Genomic DNA, 21,084 nt, shown 5'->3' with positions numbered 1-21,084 from the left:
GAACGGAAATGGAGAGCCTCATCTTTCTGCCACAGAATGTCTGGAAGGTTTAAACCGCCAACCTTTGGGTTATCAGCTAAGGGGTTAACCACTGGGTCACTCCACCAAGGCTTCTCCAAGATAACATTGCAGGGAATGAGTCACAACAGACAAAGGTGGCAACAACCCAAATGCCCATCAACAGATTAATAGATAAACAATGGTCTATACAACAAAATATTATTCAACCATGAAGAAAAATGAAATTCTGGTACATGCTATGACGTTGATAAACCTTGAGAATATCACACGAAGTGAAGAGAGTCAAACACAAAAGGCCCCATATTATGCATATTATGTGATTCCTTTCTCATTCAACACCCAGAATAGATAACGAATATTCCTCAAAAAACTACTATGACATTGATAAACCTTGAGAATATCACACGAAGTGAAAAAGTCAAACACAAAAGACCCCATATTATGTATATTACGTGATTCCTTTCTCATTCAACACCCAGAATAGATAACGAATATTCCTCATAAAACTACACATAGAATTATTATTGTTGTTGTTGTCAAGTGCCATCAAGTCAATTCCAACCCATAGCAACCCTGTATAGGGTTTCCAAGGAGCAGCTGGCGAGCCTGAAGCGCCGATATTGTGATTCAAACTGACATTGCAGTCCAGTGCCAAACCAGAATTACTATATGACTAAACACCACACAGCACCACACTAGAATTACCACGTAACCCAACAATTCCACTCCAAGGTGTATATCCCCAAAGGCTTGAAAGCAGAAGTTCAAACAGATATGTATATATCAATGTTCATTGCCATGCTTTTCATGGTAGACAAAAGTTAGAAAGAAGCCAAATGTTTGTCAACAGATGGTGGATAAACAACATGTGGTACATCTAGTCAATGGAATATTATTCAGCCATAAAGAGAAATGAAGTTCTTATACATGCTACAACATGGGTGATCTTGAAATCATTATGATGAGTGAAATAAGTAAAATACAAAATGAAAAAGTACTATATGATCCCACTTAAATGAAATATCTCATATAATAGACAAATGCATAGAGACAAAAGTTTATAAATGGTTACCAGGGACTACTAAGAGGGGTGAAAGAAGAGCTATTGCAAAAGGAGTACTGAGTTTCTGCTAAGAGTGATGAAAAACATTTGGAAATGGATAGTGGGGATGGTTGCACAACATGTGAAACCTAATTTATGCCACTGAATTATACACATAAAAATGGTTGAAATGGCAACATTTTTGCCATGTTTTTATGTTAATTATTATTATTATTATTTTAAGATTACATTATATGAAGTAGTCTAGGAGTGGTGGGGAATGGAATATGATTTCCCTATGCAGACTCTTCCAGTCTAAAGGAGTGAAAAATCAGGAATGATTCTAGCAAAGGTCATAGCTATCACGGAAAGAGCAACTCAGTTGAAATGTGTTCATTTGACTTCAAAACATTATAAAACACACAGCATAGTGTAATATTCAATGTACTCCCTAAGTTTTTGTTGTTGTTTTGTGCTGTGGAGTCGGTTTCAACTAATAGCAATTCTTTACAGGGTTTCCGAGGCTGTAAATCTTTACAGGAGCAGAAAGCCTCATCTTTCTCCCATGGAACACCTGGTAGTTTCGAACTGCTGACCTTGAGATTCACAGCCCGATTTGTAATCAGTATGCTACCAGAACTCCTTCCATAACTTATAAGACGTTGCAATTTCCATTTCTATGACTTCCAAGAAAGTATTTGGTATATGTTTCCACTATTTCGAAACCACTATAAAATATGTCTGAAACAGAAAGTTACTTTTTAAGTGAAAACCTAAAAGGCTACTTATAGGAAACAAATCCCACCCTGGTGCATAGGAAAATGATTATGATGATTTGTACATAGCTTTACAGAATAAGCATGGTGCAAGCATTCATTAAATAGCAAGACATTCAATGTGTACAATATCATGACAGCATGCCAATTAAAGACATAAAGAAGGAACCTACCTGTGTTAATTGACTGTCACAGACATGAATCTTGGGTAATGGTGTCACCATCCACTCGTTGCTCAGACTAGAAATCAGGGTCATTTCAGATTTTTCTCTGGTGACTTCCTGTCAATGGTCCATTCAATAATCACTGAGTCCCATTGAATCAATCTTAAAAATGTATCTTTTAAATGGCCCTTGTGCAAATTTCTATCATGTCTTGCCTGGGATATTTAACAGCTTGCTCAGTGCTCTTTCTGCCTCAAATCTCACCATCATGCCTGTTATTCCTAACCCCCTATTTTCCCGTCAATCTCTCCTTCAACATGACTCTTCTAAAACATCCTTTGCCAAGTTCCTGCATATATATATCATCAGAAGACTTTCCCTCACCTCAGACTGACACCAAGATTGTCATCTCCCTAACCCCCCTAACACAACTGATTGTTTGGTGTCTCCAAAATCCCAGGGCTCATCAGACACATTTGTAACTTGATGTGGGTTTCCATTGCTGGAGATGCCTATGTTCCCACTTCCAATCACACCAGCACAAAAGTTACCTCCTTGAAGAAGCTTCCCCAAACACCTCAGATATCCTTTACCATTCACACTCTCTGTTCCCACAGAATACTGGACACCTCTCAATTGCATCTCACTGTTAAGTTTTCTTTTTCTTTTTTTCAGTTTTGATTCATATATTCAGACTTAAGCTATTGAAGGTCAGACATGTCTTCATCATCTCAGTTTTCTAATTCTTAATATACTATCTAGCACACAATGAGTGCTCACTCAAGGTTTGTTTAATTAATGAATGACTGGATAAAATGAATGGGTTAAAAAAAAAAAAAAAAAGATTTGGGCTCAGGTAGGTATGAGTATCAGACTCAAGGTGAAAAACTAAAATTTTTACACTAGTTTTTATTTTTTGTGTTTGTCCTTGGGCCAAAAATTACTTTCTAATTTTCAATAAGATTATATACTTCTGGATTTATTGTACGTGGATTATGGATTCAGACTGAAATCTTAATGCCTCGTTAGTCTTTCTTAGGAAGGGAAGTTAGGTCTTTCCATCTGCCCAAGGATCTCAAGGCCACATTTGCTGAAGGTAATAAAACTTAAGAGAGACAGTTTGGTCACCATACAGGAAAGGACAGTTGGTAAGACCACACTCATGGGTCCACATCTCCAGCAGGTGCCTGGAGAGGGCATTTCTGGATGTCCCGCAGGAAGCTCCTAGTAAGTTTGCATCAAGACCAAGATGAATAGCACATTCAAACAAGCTGAGAAAGTTCCAAGAATGGATTTGCTCTAGAGCCAGAGAAGACTGCTTAAGGCCAGGAGTCATCATACATACATATTCGCTGTGAAACTGGACAAGATGGTGGCTACATCTCCCAACACCAATATAGTTAATACAGTTAATGAGCTACATCATTGTAATGTTTTCTGAGACACATACTGTAAGCAGTGAACTACCATAATACCTTTATATCACAGGTAGCATGACTCTATAAAATCCACTAACTTCCAAGTTATTACGCAATTCATATCATCTGGCTAAGATGTCGTTGCCATAAAGGCACCATTGAGTCAGTTCTAACCCATAGTGACCCTATGCACAACAAAATGAAACACTACCTGGTCCTGCATCATCCTCACAATTGTTGCTACACGTCAGCCCATTGCTGATGACATGCCAACCCATTTTGTTGAGGGTCTTCTTTTTTGGTAACCTTCCAGCGGTTAAGATACAACCTCCTGTTTTTGTTATCAGCCTATGTGTTTTGCCTCCTTGAAACCTTCCTTGTTTAACTTCCTCTTCAAACTCTTACATAAATCCTTTCTCTGATACATTCTATGTCACCTCAAAATTTAACTGAAAGCTGGACAAAAACTTCATGAAACACCAAAAAACAAAAAAAAAAAAAACAAAAAAAAACCCAAAACAAAAACACATCAATTACTAGCTTTATGCACCCATTAGTCCACTGGATTTCTCAGGGCCACCAAGAGGGCTCATGTACATCTAGCCCATATGTGTACACAGACACATAAGCAAACATATCTATTTATAAGATATAAAGATCCTATGAGTGCTGCCACACATCATCAAAACTTTCACCTCATGTAACCCAAAGTCTCTTGCCAGCCTTGCTATTCCTAGAATCTTAAGGATTCCTAGCTTCCTATAAGGTAGTTTGGTAGTGTAGTGGATTATACATTGAGCTGTTAAACACAAGGTCAGCAGTTCGAGCCCACCAGGAACGCCAAGGGAGAAAGATGAGGTTTCCTGCTCTTGTAAAGATTTACAACTTTGGAAGCCCTATACATGTTTGCTATGAGTGGGAATCAACTCCAAGGCACACGACCACCTATACTAAAAAGAAAGAAAGAAAGAAAAAAACAACAGGTTAATTCTCTCAGATCTTTAAGGAATTCCAATATCAAACTTTTATTTTTTTGGATTTGCTGTACAAAATCTATTGAAAGTACTAAAGAGCTTCAGGACAAATTCCCCTTCAAGAATGAAACTCTAAGGGATCACATGAGCAGATATGTAAGCTTGCGGGAGACCACATTGGTGTACTGGTGAGTACAAGTCAGGGAAAGGCAGTGATGAAGATCAGGCTGAGTTTGACTACGTTCCATAGACTTCCGTTGACCAGGAGATGAGAGAGAGGAAGGGCTGGTTGTTCTGAAATGTTGTGAGACCTGGGGACTCCTGGGCCCATGGACAAGGACACAGACATGGAAGGCTAGAGCTGAGGATGAAGTGCCCAGAAGACATGAAGTGACAAGAAATGCACAAGAATGCCCAAACTTGCAAACAGTACCCATTTGACCTAGCTTCAATGGCTTGAAGATCACAACTCGGTTAGAAAAAGAGTTTTGTTTTTTTTTTATTTGATAATGGAAACAAGTGTAAATTGCTACAATTTGATGAACTTGACCTATACTCATGGATGTTGTTGTTGTTGTTGTCATGTGCTGTGGAGTCGGTTCTGACTCATAGCGACCCTGTACAGGGTTTCCAAGGCTGTAAATCTTTACAGGAGCAGAAAGTTTCATCTTTCTCCTACAGAACAGCTGGTAGTTTCGAACTGCTGACTGTGAGATTAGCAGACAGATTTGTAATCACTATGGTACCAGATCTCATGGATGTAGTAGCTCAAAATACCAACTGAGAGGTAAAAAGTCTTCATCCTATCTCCTCTGCACACAAGGTTGATAGGAACGGGCAACTTAGACATTGGCTACTAAAATGGGGGGTGGGTATAAAGGCACAAAGTGATTGGCTTACAAGTTTTCAAGAGGGAGTTTAATTTCAGAGTGAATAGTTTATCCACTGAATAGTTTTCATCTTGTCTAGAGAAGTCTGGTGAAAGGAGATTCTTACGATTCAATACTGAGTAATTGTTATCATGACTAACTGTGATTGTCACAACTTTAAAGGTAGAAGTTTTAACAAAAAGGAAGTAGATAATCTTAAAATCTAGGAACAGAGGACCCTAGGACCATCAAGGGTGAAGGAGCATGAGCGGAATGTGGGATCTTGTCCAGAGAAGCAGCAGCACCAGAGATGGAGGTAGAGATGATTACATGGAGAGATAGAGCAGCTAAGGACTCTAGACTCATGAAAAAATAAAAGACTGTGCTGGCGGCCAGGAGACTGGCTTGCAGAAACTGCCCTTTGGGTGTTTAAATGATTATATATTCCTAAGTGTTTCTGTGTACATCCAAAAGAAAACAAACAAACAAACAAAAATAGAGGAAATAGAAGCAAATACTGTTGAATGATAATGAATGGAAGGGATTGTAATAATTGCAAAGAAGCGAAATACGATAGATAAGATGCTCTCTCATGTAAACTATCACTCAATTTACAATAAAAACTTAAAAAAAAAGAGCAGAGATGTCAGTTTGAGGGCTAATGTGTGTCTGATCCAAGTCATGGTATTTTTAATTGCCTCATATGCATGTGAAAGGTGGACAATGAATAAGGAAGAAAGGCGAAGAATCCATGCAGTTGAGTTATGGTGTTGGAGAAGAGTATGAAAAGTACCATGGACTGCAAGAAGAACAAGTAAATCTGTCTTAGAAAGAGTGCAATCAGAGTGTTCCTTAGATGTCAGAATTGTGAGACCGTCTCTCATATTTCGGACATGTTATGAGAGAGACCGGACCCTAGAGAAGGGAATCATTCTTGGAGAAATGGAGGATCAGAGAAAAAGAGGAAGACCCCCAATGAGATGGATTGGCACAGTGTCAGCATCAATGGACTGAAGCATAACAATAATTGCACAGATGGTGCAGGACTGGGCAGTATTTCGTTCTGCTGTGCATAGGGTCATTATTAGTCAGAACCCTCTCAACAGTACCTAACAACAACCACAACTGGGTTTGGCCTAGGTCTTTATTCTCCCTAGAGTAAAATGATAAGCTAGCTTCATCTTAGGAATCATCTCTAAAACTACCTCCTTGCATCTTGTGATTCTGAGACCAAGCCTGGACATACACCAAGACTCTTTGCCCTCAACTCCAATTCAAAGAAAGCAGAAGACAAAATGACCTTCACTCCATGAGTCACTAAGAATAAAGACCCTGCCGAATGGGGGTGTGATTTATTGTAGAGTTGAGGAGTATGTCCAATTCTAAATACAGTGCACTCCCATCTACCTAGTCTGTAGGCCAGGAGCCTCTGCTTCACCGACTAGTTCCCCTGTACTACAAACGCTTTCCTAACTCTAGAATTCTGCTCTCAACAAGCTGCAAGACTGACCGTCCTCTCCTTTCTACTCAACGCCATTTCATTTCTCATTGTCTGACACTTTTTCTAGATCAAGTCCAAGGATCAGTCAACTTGATTTTGTCAGCTAAATTCAGCCCACTGCCTGATTTTCTACAGCTTGCAAGCTTAGAATGGCTTTTACATTTCAAAATCACTGGAAGAAATTTTAAAAAGGTATTTTATGGCACAGGAAAGTATTTGAAATTTAAGGTTCAATATCTACAAATAAAGTTTTATTGGCATGTAATCACACCTTCTCATTTACAAATTGTATGTGGATGCTTCCACATTACAATGGCATAGTCGAGTACTTGCAATGGGGATCATGTGGCCTGCAAAGATGAACATATTTAATTCACAGAAAACTTGCTCCTCTCTTCTCTAGTCCATAACCAAATCTTTTTCTCTATTATTTAATTGGAAAGAAATTATACATACTATGCAAAAAGTGTTTTTACACTCAATTTTGTACAATAATATTTACACAGTTTCTCCACAGAAATTACCTTGCTGACGTGCTCAAAGAGAATTTGGCTCCGAATCATTGCTGGCTCAACTTGAAGTCAGTTGTGAGATGGAGACTAGCTTGGACTTTCACAATGGGATGCTGCCTTGCCTCCTCCTTACATGCCCAGTTTGGGAAGTGTGAAGAATGTTCACTCCTACCGTGTGTTGAACATTGTTCCCCCAAATTCATGTCTACTGGGAACCTTATTTGGAAATAAGGTCTTTGCAGATGTAACTGAGTTAAGATGAAGTCATACTGGATTAGGTTATCTTTAAAATCCAGTGACTGATGTGACTGATATCCTTATAAAAAGGCCATGTGCATATAAAGAGACACACATTTTGAAAAATGACCACGTGAATACAGAGGTAGAAATTGGAGTATTGCAGGTGCAAGCTAAGGCGATGTAATTATCGCCGGAAGCTGCCAGAAACTAGAAGCTGTTGTTGCTATGTGCTGTTGAGTCACTTTTGACTCATAGAAACCATGAATATGGATTCCAAGGAGCCACTGGTTGGTTTGAATCACCAACCTTGTGGTTACCAGTCCAGTTGTTTATCCTACAATGCCATACCAGGAGTCCAGAAACTAAGACAGAGACATGGAAAAGATCCTTCTGATGGGGCATGGTCCTAGCTACAACTTTCATTTCAGGCTCCTCACCTCTAGAACTGTAAAAGAACACTTTTTTTTTTTTTTTTAAGATACTCAATCTGTGGTAGTTTATTAGAGCAAATCTAAGAAATGAATACACCTTCCATTACCAGTATTTTCTTAACTTTTCAAAAACCCACAATAATTCCATTCATTCAGTCTCCCAGAAATTGTGAAACAGATAATCTATGGATCATCTCCACTTTAGATGAAGAACAGCGGGGCTCACTCTTTTAGTATCTACGACTGACTACAAGTCCAGGAAGCCTGCCTATTCCTTACTAACTGTTCTTACTCATCGATGGCCTTTACCTACTTTGTGTGTGTGTGTGTGTGTACGACTGACTACAAGTCCAGGAAGCCTGCCTATTCCTTACTAACTGTTCTTACTCATCGATGGCCTTTACCTACTTTGTGTGTGTGTGTGTGTGTGTGTGTGTGTGTGTGTGGAGGGGTCCCAAATATTTTTGAGAAGTTTTGTTCTTCCTATAGCAATTATTTCTACACACACCTTTCACTGATCTCTTGGGTTCACATCTGAGGCTTCTCTTCAGGTTTGAGCACCCTGCTAGACTCATCGCACCAGACAAAAACACAGATACTTCATGAGCCCTGAAGAAAAGGTCCTCTCACAAGTTGTGGCATATGTTACTCATTTAGGAATATTGCAAAAACACGACTTCTCACCATATTTGTAAATGAAAACCACATGCCTGTAACCTGTAAGACCATAAGAAAAAAATTGTACTTTTGGTATTTTGGCCCCGGACTTTTGAAATATGAACCCAGAATGGGAATTTCAATATAAGCTGGATTCGGCTCATTATTCTCTTGTCCCTTATGTGCTGCTAGAGAAGTAACTGGAAAAATTAACCCATACATATACAGTAGCACGCCAGGTACCAAAGGCCATCATGGAAAATGCATTGCAGACCTGGGTTCCAGTCCCAGCACAGCCACTTACGGCCTTGCAACTTGAGGAAGGGGAAACCCAGCCTCAGTGAGATGAAGTTTCTGCCTGTGTAAAAAGGAAATGATGAAAATCCCAGACCATGAAAAGATCAAAATAAGATACTGTGCGAAAACACCTCGTTAACTATAAAGCATCAAAGTAATAAGGTTTTATTATTACCATTATATTTTAAAGTCTCTTTGGTAATCATCAAATAGTATGTTTTTAAAAGATAGTTAATTGAGGGGAAAACAGCAATGAAGCTGTGATCTAAGCCCTACAACATTCAATAGACTCCTGTGAACCTGGGTGGAGACCTGGTTGGCCAGCAATGTTGCAAGACCTGGGGACTCTTGGGTCCAGAGTCAGCGACATAGCCACAGAGGATTAGAGTAGAGAGTGAGGTGTCCAGCTGATAAAAAGAGAGGGGATATGCACAAGAACACCCATACATGCAGATAATACCCACTTGATCAGGCTTCAATGACTGGATGATCAGAGCTCAACTAGAAGAAGAACTAAGAAGGGAAAAAAAAGAGTAATCTGATACAATTTGACAAACTTGACCTACACCTATGGATGCAGTAGCTCAAAAGAGGGAACAAATCTTTACAGCGAGGATAATTCCCACCCCCTCCATACACAGAGTAGACAGGGGTGGGAAACTTGGACATTGGCGACCCAAAATGGGGGGAGGGGGTTACAAAGGCAAGAAGTGACTGGCTTACAAGCTTTCAAGAAAGAATCTAGATCCAGGGGGCATGGAGGAAGGTAGAATCTCCATTGAGTAGTATCCAATCTGTCTGAGCGGGGCTGATGAAAGTCTTGTGCTACAATAGTGAATAATTGTATTGTGCTACAATAGTGAATAATTGTTATCAGGACTGATTGTGAGGGTTGGAAATGTAAAGGTAGACATTTTATAGCAAGGAGGGGAGTGATTAACTTATCAGTCTAGGAGTGGAGGTCCCTGGGACCATCAATGGAGAAGAGCAGAGAGCGGGACCCTACCCAGAGAAGCAGTGACGCCAGAGATGGAAGCAGAGACGATGACGTGGAGAGATGGAGCAGCTGGGGACTTTAGACCCAGAGAGGGAGAGGGGCTGCATGCTGACAACCTGGGGGGGGGGGGGGTTGGCAGGCTTCCAGGGAATAATACCCTGTGGTTGGTTGATGATTCATGGAGGGGATTGTAACCATGGCAATGAAATGATATACGATAGGATGAATGTAAAACTAATGTTCTCCATGTAAACTATCACATAATTCACAATAAAACATTAATAATAAAAAAGATAGTTAATTAAAGATTATTTGCTTTTACATAAATTAAAAAAATAATACTAATAAGTAAGCAGAATTACAACACCCAAAAGAGATTTAGAATTCATCTTGAATGCACTTTGTATTGACGATTTGGGCTTAATCAATATGGTTATTTACCTGTCAATTTTTCTTATTCGTAAATGCATAATGAGACAGTGTTATTTATTTATGTTTATGACTGGCTCTAAAAGTACTAAGTTAATCATCATGTCTAGTGAATAACATGATAATTTGGAACCCACATCACAATAGCTTATACATTTATCACAAAAGATTTTCTAAAAGTAAGGTGAAAATACAAGTTTCTCTTTTTTTTTTTTTGCTATGTTAGTGGATGTTGACAAAAGGATTAGGAGGCTATTTCCTAAGTACACATATTGGTGCTTTCTGGTGAAATGCAGCATATGGCTGTGCTATTTGGGGAGTGGGCATAAGAAGACATTTAAATATAATAATTGTTGTTGTTGTTAAGTGCTGTCAAGTCAATTCCAACCCATAGCGACCCTGTATAGGGTTTCCAAGGAGCAGCTGGTGAGCTTGAACCACTGACCTTGCAGTTCAAATGGCTTTGCAGCGCCACACCAGGACTTTGATAATCAATCTCTAAGAACTGTCTTGTTCTTTTTTGTGCATATTTACCAAATAGATCTTGGCTGAAAGCAGAAAATACCAGAAAGATGCTTACCTGTGCTTTATTGACTATGCAAAGGCTTTCGATTGTGTGGATCATGACAAGCTATGGACAACATTGAGAAGTATGAGTATTCGGGACATTTAATTATACTCATGAGGAATCTGTACCTAGACCAAGAGGCAGTTGTCCGAACAGAACATGGGAACACTGAATGGCTTAAAATTAAGAAAGGTGTGTGACAAGGTTGTATTCTTTCATCATACTTATTCAGCCCCATTTGCTGAGCAAATAATACAAGAAGCTGGGTTCTATGAAGAAAAACATGGAATCAGGATTGGAGGAAAACTCATTAATAACCTGTGATATGCAGATGATACAACCATGCTTGCTGAAAGTGAAGAGGACTTAAAATATTTATTGATAAAGATCAAAGAGCACAGCCTTCAGTATGGATTGCATCTCAATGTAAAGAAAACAAAAATCCTCACTACTAGACCAATAAACAACATTAGTATCAAAGGAGAAAAGACTGAAGTTGTCAAGGACTTCATTCTTCTTGGATCAACCATCAACACTCATGAAAAACTGCAGTCAAGAAATCAAACAATGTATTGCATTAAGCTAATCTGCAGTACAAGACCTTTTAAAGTGTTGAAGAGTAAAGATGTCAGCTTGAGGACTCAAGCCATGGTATTTTCAATAACCTCATATGCATGAAAAAGTTGGACAGTAAATTAAGGAAGATCAGAAGAACTGAAGCTTTTGAGTTATGGTGTTGGAGGAGAATATTAAAAGCATCATGGGCTGCCAAAAGTACAAACAGATCTGTGTTGGAAGAAGGGCAGCCAGAGTGCTCCTTGGAGGCCAGGATGGCCAAACTTCATTTCTCAAACTTTGGACATATTGTCAGGAGGGATCAGTCACCGGAGAAGGATATCATGTTTGGTAAGATAGAAGGCCAGAGAAAAAGAGGAAGACCCCCAACGAGATGAACTGGAAAAATGAGATTGGCCCAGGACCAGGCATTTTTTTTTCGTTCTGTTGTGCATAAGGTCGCTATGAGTCGGCACTGACTCGCTGGCACGTAACACCCAGTCTTAACAATTCCCAAACTGTTGTGAAGGGTAGAAGTGAGAGATGTGCATAGGCAGGCTGTACTAAAGCAGATAGGATTGGAGGGATATGGGCCTCGGAGATGGTATCTGAAGTTAGTTTACAGACACAGTGGGTTTGGGTTGAACCACAAAGGAGCACTACTCCCTCCGAGATTTAGAATTGGGAGAAACCTGTCCAATGAGCTTGTCTAATCTCCTCAGGTTAGAAGTCTGCCATTGAATTGACTCTGACTCATGGCACCACTATGTGTTTCAGACTAGAACTAGGCTTCAAATTTTTAATGACTGATTTTTAGAAGGAAATCAGGCTTTTCTTGTGAGGTGCCTTTTGGTGGATTTGAACTGAAAACTTTTTGGCTAGCGGTCCATTACCCAAGAATTCGGAGAAAAAGCCTCTAGGGGTAAAAATCCCTACCTCAAGTTCACAGAGCAAGTTCAGGCCAGAAGCAGAACTCACATCTTGGTACTCTGTGTCCAGATTATGCTTTGCATCATACAAGGGGACTTCAAAAATGCAAGACTTTAATTGAAAGATAATGGGATTTTTCAAAGCCCCCTCATATAGCAAAAGTTTTACTCTTAGCTGTATCAGAACCAATCACTAAAATTAGAAAGAAATTGTGATGCTTTCATTGATAACAATAACTTAAATTTGCATGCATTTATAAAAGTTGAAGTTTTTTTTTTTTTTTTTTCATATAGCAATACTTAGCCAGTTGGAGAAAACACACACACACACACACACACACACACACACAAAACTTACAAATAATTTAAGTGCACAAAACTCCAAGATACATGCTCTAAAATAAGAAACAAAATGCTTTGATCCATTTAAAAAGCAGAAGGTTGACATTTCAGACATTGTTTTAGGACGCTAATGGTTAGAATCGCTTGCATACAGCCTTAGAAAAGAAAACGATATGAATGAAAAAAAATTGAGCACTGGAAAAAATGAGAAAAAGTTGGAGCGGAGCTTGTGGGGAGAGGGAGGAGCCAAAAGTCAAAGAAACCAAACCAGGCATTTGTTATCTTATTTACAAACTCACTGCTGAGATCTCTTCTGGTGTTGGCTAATGGTAATGAGGAAATGGAGAGACAGCTTTAGAAAGGGCCTTAGGAAAACATGCTGAAGAAGAGCTGATGTCTCCCGGGCAAAATATGAGAAGCACTTTCATATAAGGAAGCTGAGAACAAACCCGATAGCTTAGGCATTACTGCTTAAATCAATGAGAGCAACTGGCTCAAGAGAATTCCTAGAATGCCCATGAAGCCACAGAGAAAGTGAGGTTACAAGTTCATTCTAGCTTCACATTGTCTAAGCATTCCAGATATTTGACAATCTGGTGCCCTAAATTCTCCCGAGCCTTGTCTCCCTTTGGTCCTACAAACCTTCAGCTGCAGACAAACCAGCATATCATCAAAATCTACTCTTTCAACTCAATTTGTATGTGTCAGTTTCCCGTTCATCAATATGCACACACAGCAATGACCCTCCAGATTACTCTGGACCTCCTGTTACCCCACCCAGACTTCAAAGTCAAACTCAAAACCTATCTCAAGTTCTCTCTCTGTGAAAATTTCCCCAGCCCTACTACTGTGAGAACACGCTGTCTGCTTCCCCTTACCCACAACAGTTGTGCTAATCACTGAATGATGCCAACTTTAATTAAAATTTCCTCTAGCATCTTTGACATGGCCATCACAAGAAGGCAAGCTTTGCTGCCCCCTTTGTACTCTGATATGCAGGGCCATTTCATTTAACTTACTCACTGCCATCGAGTCGATTCTGTCTCATAGAGACCCTGTAGAACAGGGAAGAACTGTCCCATAGAGTTTTGGGGACTGAAAAAATTTACAGGAGCAGGTAACTTTATCTTTCTCTTGTGTCATTTTAGCTTAGGTTGACACTAAAGTTAGGGGAAAGATGTAGAGGTTTGGCATGGGAAATGAATGGAATACCAGATCAAGCAGTTGGAAGACTTTGTCAAAAGGCATACTTCAACACCAGGTGAGGAACTGGCAAGGGGTCTCAATTCATTCCTGCTGTTGTTGTTAGGTGCCATTGAGTCAGTACCACGTCATTGTGAATACTACTGGTCCTGCACCAACCTCACAATTGTTGCTACGCTTGAGCCCATTGCTGCTGCCACTGTGCCAATCTATCCATCCCACTGGGAGTCTTCCTGTTTTTCATGGACCGTACGCTTTCCCAAGCATGATGTCCCTCTCCAGGAATGGATCCCTCCTAACAACATTCCTGGTGGTTTTGAAACTAGGCCATTGATAGTCTTGGGCTGAATAGTATTTTATTTTCATAAGAATTAAGAAAAAAAAATACATGAATAATGGGAAAATATTTCAAGTGAAAACTGGGTTGCACATAGTAGCTGGATGATTCTCTGTTTTTTGAAGAAACTGCCTTTCTGTGGAACTGCACAAGCATACCCGGGACACGAATGGAGAGTTCTCAGAAGTTTTTGCACAGGAACCTGAGCTTCCTATCCATATCCCCGCAGTGTTCACAGCACAGGACAGACAACAAAACTGGCATAGACACAAATGTGTACAATAATTTTTCAACTGGTTGAGAAAGCTAGTCACTAAAATAAGTGAAAGCCCAATCCCATCATCCATATGGGTTCCATTAAACTTTTCCAGGGGGCTCCGAGTTTTGAGTAAATGGAAGCTGCTGATAGCCTTAGATGGCAGTCAAGAGCAACGTCTAAAGCAAATGGCCCTTTTATGGCAACGACACTCTACACATTAGTATTGTCCTTTTAAAAGCTTATTGACTTAGGAGGATGGAGACACTTAATACATGCCATTGATCCTTTCATTTGCATGTGATTATTTACTTGCCAAACGATTCTAATAACAAATTGCACCAAAATCCAAGGCTCTTGACACCAGCAGATTTTTATCCTAAGGTAAGAATAAACAAAAGACCCTGTTTCTCTTTATATATGTAGCCATGTATACAGCTACATTTATTAACACATTCATTTCTGATTTTACTTGATATGAATAGGTCTTTTAGTACTTTCAAATGCAGTTTCCCAGAACACAGCCATCCTTTGGATGTTTGTTGTTTCTCGAATGGCACTAAATTCTGTAACATCAAGTTTCTAAGAAAACGAGTTCTTTGTCTAAATAAAACATCTCAATTGAAAAGTTAGCCTCATGCAATACAGTTGGTTAAACTTGCAGTGTTATTATTCAGAGAGAAATGCTAAGATGCCAGGAAATGTTGCAGGGATAAAAAATAAGTAAAATTATTTTTCTAGACATATATGTGTAAACATATAAATAAACATGAATGCACATTTCAATGGCTTGTGAAAGGTCAAATCACATAATCTAACATACTTAAACGCATATTTTAGAATGCTGTTTCCCAGTAGCCACTCACAATGCACCTTACTAACACATCTGTCTGCCTCTGTCACTAGACTCAAGGAAAGAGCTGGGAATGCTCCCAGAAATACAGGGATTTGTCTAAGGATAAACATTTTTGATAATAATGCTCCCAATCACAGAAGATGGCCACACTGACTAAGGACCCAGAATCCAACGCCTGGGACCTTGGCACCAGGAACTGGTACTAAATTCTAATGTGAAGTACTTTGGAAAAGTGTATCTTGATTGAATTGGGTGACTGACTGATCAGAATTGCTCAGAATTTCCCCCATATACACTCCATTAGGGTCTTATGCCCATTGTGTTCCACCCTGTCTCTATTTAAGTCTGCATGTTCACCCACCCCTTTCTAAGCTCTCTGTTGGGCTGTCTAACCTCTCATTTCCTTTCCCTCTATTTTTGGTTGTCTCACTACCCTTGAGTCCTGGTGTGGCACTGTGGGTTAATGCACTGGACTGCAAGGTAGGTTTGAACACAAGGTTGGCTGTTCAAAACTATATACAGGGTCAGTATATGGACATGTTGGAATCATCTGCCATGTAGCTAGTACTCTGTATTATGGACATGTTGGACTACTCTGCCATGTAGCTAAAACTCTATATAGGGTCAGAATTGACTAAAAAGGCACTTCATAACAACAACAATAACAATACTACCCTTGAAGCCTGTATATGTCCATGACTTGAGGGCCCTAAGCTTCTCTCTATCTCTCTTTCAAATCCTTCCTTGAGACCTACACTGTTAACGAAAAACTCTCTTCATTAATTTCCTATCCTACTTTTATTACGCCTGACTCATTTTGCTTTTCCATTATTCCTGTTTGGCTCTACAAACTGTCTTCAAAGGCTGCACACACCTAAGGTGTTCCTTGTATAAAGCACCTCCAGAATTGGTGGCAGCTCAGACCCTCTAAAAAATGAATCTTTTGCTGGTATGCTGGACCACCACAGGGAAATACAAAGTCATTTCTAAATGTGGGTCAACTGTTTTGTGAATGTCAACAGGAGTGGATCTCATTCATTGTGGCTGTGATCTGTCACTCTACTAGCGAGGTATGGAAATGGACTAGCAGAAGGCATTCTGGAGTAATGCTCTTTGCAAAGCAGCCCTGAGAAGGCAGCACAGCTGATCCCAGGGAAAAAAATGAGGAACAAGAATGACATCCCAACCTCCCTTTCACAGCAGATCTCATGGCTTTTAAAGTACCAAACTCCTGCATTACATTATCCCATTGAAATGGGGATTTCTAAATAATTCTGTGGCAAGAGAGCAAAGTAAGATATAGACAAATTACAAGGAAAGAAAGACAATCAAGGATGGATTTTTTTTTTTTTTTTTCTATCATTTATCATTGTTCATGTTATTTGAAATGTCGTGGCTGGAAATGTCTATAAAGTAACAATTTTTTAAAAGCATTCGTTTAACATTTACTGAGTAACTACTACATGCCAGGAGTTTTTCTAGGCACTTGAGCTACAGAAAGTATGGTCCTTGCCTTCAAGGAGCACACAGTCTAGTGGAGAAGACAGACATGTCAGCCAACAACATCAAAAGAGGTTGCCAGTCAAGGTGTGGCGCTGTGGGTTAATGTGCCAGACTGCAAAGCCGTTTGAATTGCAAGGTTGGCAGTTCAAGCTCACCAGCTGCTTCGCAAAAACCCTATACAGGGTCGCTATGGGTTGGAACTGACTCAACAGCACTTCATAACAACAGAGGACACTAGAGGAAGCAGTTGGTAATTAAACCAGGCAAGCTTTCATAGAGAAAGTGACAACTGAGCAGACATGGTGGAGAAGCAGTTTCACCAGGAAGACAAGGGGGAGGAAGACAAGGAAGGAAGACATTCCTGGCTGAGGGAACAACAGGCACAAAAGCAAGGAAGTGTGATAAGGCATGCCATGTTGGGAAGTCATGGGGAATTCCATGTGTCTAGGATTGAATCCACGTAAGTAGAAGTGGTGAGACATGAGACTGGAAAGGGAGAATGAAACCAGAAGGAAAGATGTTTATATGCTGGACATTTGAACTTTTCCTTGGACGTTATAAGAAGGCAGCAAAGACTTAAAAGAAGAAAGTGACATGATCAGCTCTGCCAGTTCAATGTGCCTATATGGAGGATGGGTTGGAAGGAATGTGAGACTTGAGGGAGGGAGACCAGTGAGGAGGGACTGCCACAGCAGTCCAGGACAGAAAGGCTTGAGGCAGTGAAGATGGAGAAGTGACAGACTTGAGAGATCCTTAGGAAGGAAACTTGACAAGACTTGATGAATAATGATACAAAAACCAAAGTTGCCTAACAAAGGGAAAAAATATTAAAAGCATATGTTCAGAAAATACAACCAACAGCCCCAGTCTCCCCTTTCTTTGAGTTCCCACTGTCCTCTGAAATCTCTGAGTTGGAATCAGCAACAATTCAGACTCCTACTGAGCAAGAATTTCAAGTACTTTCTTCCTCTGTGTCTTCCCAAGCCTTTAATCAACCAGTAAGAGGTCCCAATCTAAAGACAGTAGCTTCTTCCAATAAAGTTCCTGATATACAATAGGCAGCTGCTTACGTGGTGGTATCTAAGGGGCAGCACCATACATGTTCCCCACTTAATGGCCACCAGGCCCAGAATCCAACTGTTAATGATTCATTCTTTTGGGAGAGGCTTTGGTCCCTCCAAGCTTCTCTTTTATAAGGCAATGAATATTAAGAGAAGTAGGACCTTTAGATGTTGGTTGAGCATAATGCCTCTTGTTTTGAAAGAAGGGGTCAGGGGCTATGTACATAAGAGGTTTTTGCCTATGCTTGTGAAAGACGGTGCTATAGAATGGAAGATTGGAGAATAGAGAAGACAATCTAAAATCTTGGCAAGACATAGCCCTGCAAATACTTGAGAAAGTCAGATCCTTAAAGACTACCTTCCACTTCTGGTTCCAGCAAATTACAGTTGTATGTTCTTGAACTTTAAGGAACTTCTGCTTTATATGTCTATACTATACCATTAGCTAATGAAGGCCTACGGATGGCTCAATCTTTTCATGAAACTCATACTTAGCACAAATTAGAATCGAAAAGTGTATTAATTTGTACATAAGAGTACCACAAATCATTTTTTGAAGCTACTTTATACATCCAAATTTCCATTCATGGAGATTGACCTTGTCTTTGGTCATTCTGCATTATTTGTTGAGTGTTAATCAGTCATGTCACAGTAAGGGAGGATCAAGAACCAGACCTTGAAGAGTCTCAGATATGGTTCAATAAGGTAAACAAGCTGTTTGTGAATGCTTGCTTAGAGAAGTTAGAGCAGTGAATTCAAAACCAAAACCAAAAACAAAACAGAAAAACAAAACATTTAAAATTACTTACTTCATTTGTTTGAAGAATCGTGAACTTTGGCAGTTTTGTCTTTGTACTGGCTGCACTGGGCTTTCCATCTAAGAGTGACCCAAAAGACAGATTCCCAAAACTGTTCTCAAATTCAATGGAAGGCTTCAGTGTTGGTGAGATGTCCGGTGCCTGGTCCTGGCCATCCATGGGTCGTACATATGCAGTTGGCTTTTGCTGTCCCATGCTTGGTTTGCAGTAAAGTCCTGGTGTGAAGTTTTGAGCTGAAAGGCCACTGCTGGGTGCTAATAAAGATGAGGCAACTAGGGGAGACCCAGGCGCTTGCACTGTAAATTCGGATTCTCCTGGTGAGTTGGATTGAAAGATTTCTTTGAAAGTCTCCTCTCCATTGGATTTGGGATTACTGTCTTCCTTTCTCGATGGGTTTGACTCTTCAGCTGCTCCAATCTGGGGCTGTTCAGCTGGGTAGACAAAGAAATCTTCCAGTCTGGCTTGGGGCTGGTCCTGTAGAGAGGTTTGCATCTTGCTTGGCTGGTTACTGGCCTGGCTTGCTGGTATAGTGTTGGGGTTAGGGCTGTCTCGTGACCAGTCACCCTTAGATTTTCTGTTGCTGTGTATTAGAGTTGAATTCAGTATCACAACAGAAGGTGGAGGCATTGGTGTTGAGGAGTGGGTATTATCCTGGTGAGGTGAGATCATTCGGTTCTTTTGTTCTGGAAAAAAGCTTGGTTCATTTTTGTTGATGGGAGTCTGGGACACAGAATTCTTTGGGATTCCCACTAGATGGTTCTGATTAGAATGGTTAGTTAGCAAATCCTTCATTTCATCATAGTTCCCCAGCGTGTTCTGGACTCGGCTGGCAAGTGCATCACCTTTGTTTGTCTAAAATAACAAAAAGATGGGGGTGGGAGGAGAGACAATGAATAGGTTTGTGTTTCCTAATGTTAATGTTTCAAACAGATGCCCTAAGTAGATTAGCATATAGTGTTCTTTAAAATTGTCAGACTGTCATATAATTTCATACTATGTGCTATGTAAGGAAAAAATATCAAAAGCATTATTGAAAGAGGCTCTTTGGAACGAGCAGATGTGATTGAAGTTTGTATCTTCCATAGCCTGTCCTTAAACATGCTCATTTGAAAAAAGTTTTCCAATTATGTTGCTTATGAATTTTGTTGGTTAAATAATTTATATGATGTCAGATGAGCAGAACTGTTACATTCTACATCCTGATGAGTAATATGTGCTTCCTGATGACTAGTATTATAATGGAATGCCCAATTTATATATGTTCTTGATTCATCAGTTCTTGGAACAACATCATGCCATGCAAAAGGCTTTGCCCATTGAATAAGAAAGTCTGTTACATTGCATTGTCACACCTACACTAAGTTTAGAAAAGATATGGGATTAAACAACATTTAATGAGCTAATTTATGACTAAGATGAATCTAAGTAATCTCTTTTAATCAAAGAACCATATAAATTATTTGTATCCACCTGCACATTCTGGGGGCGATTGTGTTTACATGTTCATGATTCATACTCGTTTACTCAGAAATGGTGCATTTGTTCATCAACGGTGACTCAAGCTCTCTTGATTGAAAAAAATATATTCAAGAATTTAAGCTACTGTTTCAGTAAACAAAGACAAAGTCAGATTTGCAAAGTGATATTGGCTTAATATGTAGATTTAGAGGCAATGAAATTTTTCTACATACCATCAACATACCAGCTTCCTCATTCCCTGTCCCACCAAAAAAAGAAACCCACTGCAGGCAATTCCAACTCATAGCAACCCTATAGGACAGAGTAGAATGACCCCTTAGGGTTTTCAGGGCTGTAATTTTATCAGAAGCAGATTGTCACATCTTTCTCTTGGGTTTGAGCAGCCATGCACTTAACCAATACACACTACCAGGGATCCTTTCATTCCCTGTAGGATCTACTAATCCTATTAAAATGGTTGTGATTTTTTTTTTTTTAATTGAGCTCCTGCCTGAGTTTTGCAATATAGAAAGTACAGCTTAATAACTAAAAAATGGTAGGCAGCTGTATACTTGGAAACTACTCTGATGAAAGCTCAGTTTTTATCTTGGAAAGTGAGTTATATATCTACTCTCCATGCCAAAGATGTTATCCAAACAAGTTGCTGAATTCAGAAGGGTAAAGGATTTCTCTGTGCCTCAGTTGCAGTATCTTGACTCAAGATGTGACAATGAAAGAAGGCTACCAGCACCTAAGGATCCATGTGGCAGCAGAGCCAATGGATGGGGAATACACCTATCCTAAGTGGTCTTCATGTCCCTGGATCCATAAGCATTCTCTCCATACACAGCAGGGAGTACAACTTTGATG

At 39.7% G+C, this 21,084-nt stretch overlaps 1 protein-coding gene across 1 annotated transcript in view; it reads right to left on the bottom strand.

The window, feature by feature from the left end:
* Positions 1-21,084, bottom strand: part of AFF2 (AF4/FMR2 family, member 2) — a 559,120-nt gene that overhangs the window by 520,002 nt on the left and 18,034 nt on the right. Inside the window, exon 3 of the mRNA XM_006869732.1 lies at positions 18,748-19,608. Within this exon, the coding sequence (XP_006869794.1) occupies positions 18,748-19,608 (861 nt within the window). The remainder of the gene's footprint in view (positions 1-18,747; positions 19,609-21,084) is intronic.

Source organism: Chrysochloris asiatica, unplaced genomic scaffold, assembly GCF_000296735.1.
Source record: "Chrysochloris asiatica unplaced genomic scaffold, ChrAsi1.0 scaffold00134, whole genome shotgun sequence".
Taxonomy (NCBI): domain Eukaryota; kingdom Metazoa; phylum Chordata; class Mammalia; order Afrosoricida; family Chrysochloridae; genus Chrysochloris; species Chrysochloris asiatica.
The sequence above is the reverse complement of the archived record's forward strand: the minus strand, read 5'-3'. Positions and strand labels throughout refer to the sequence as shown.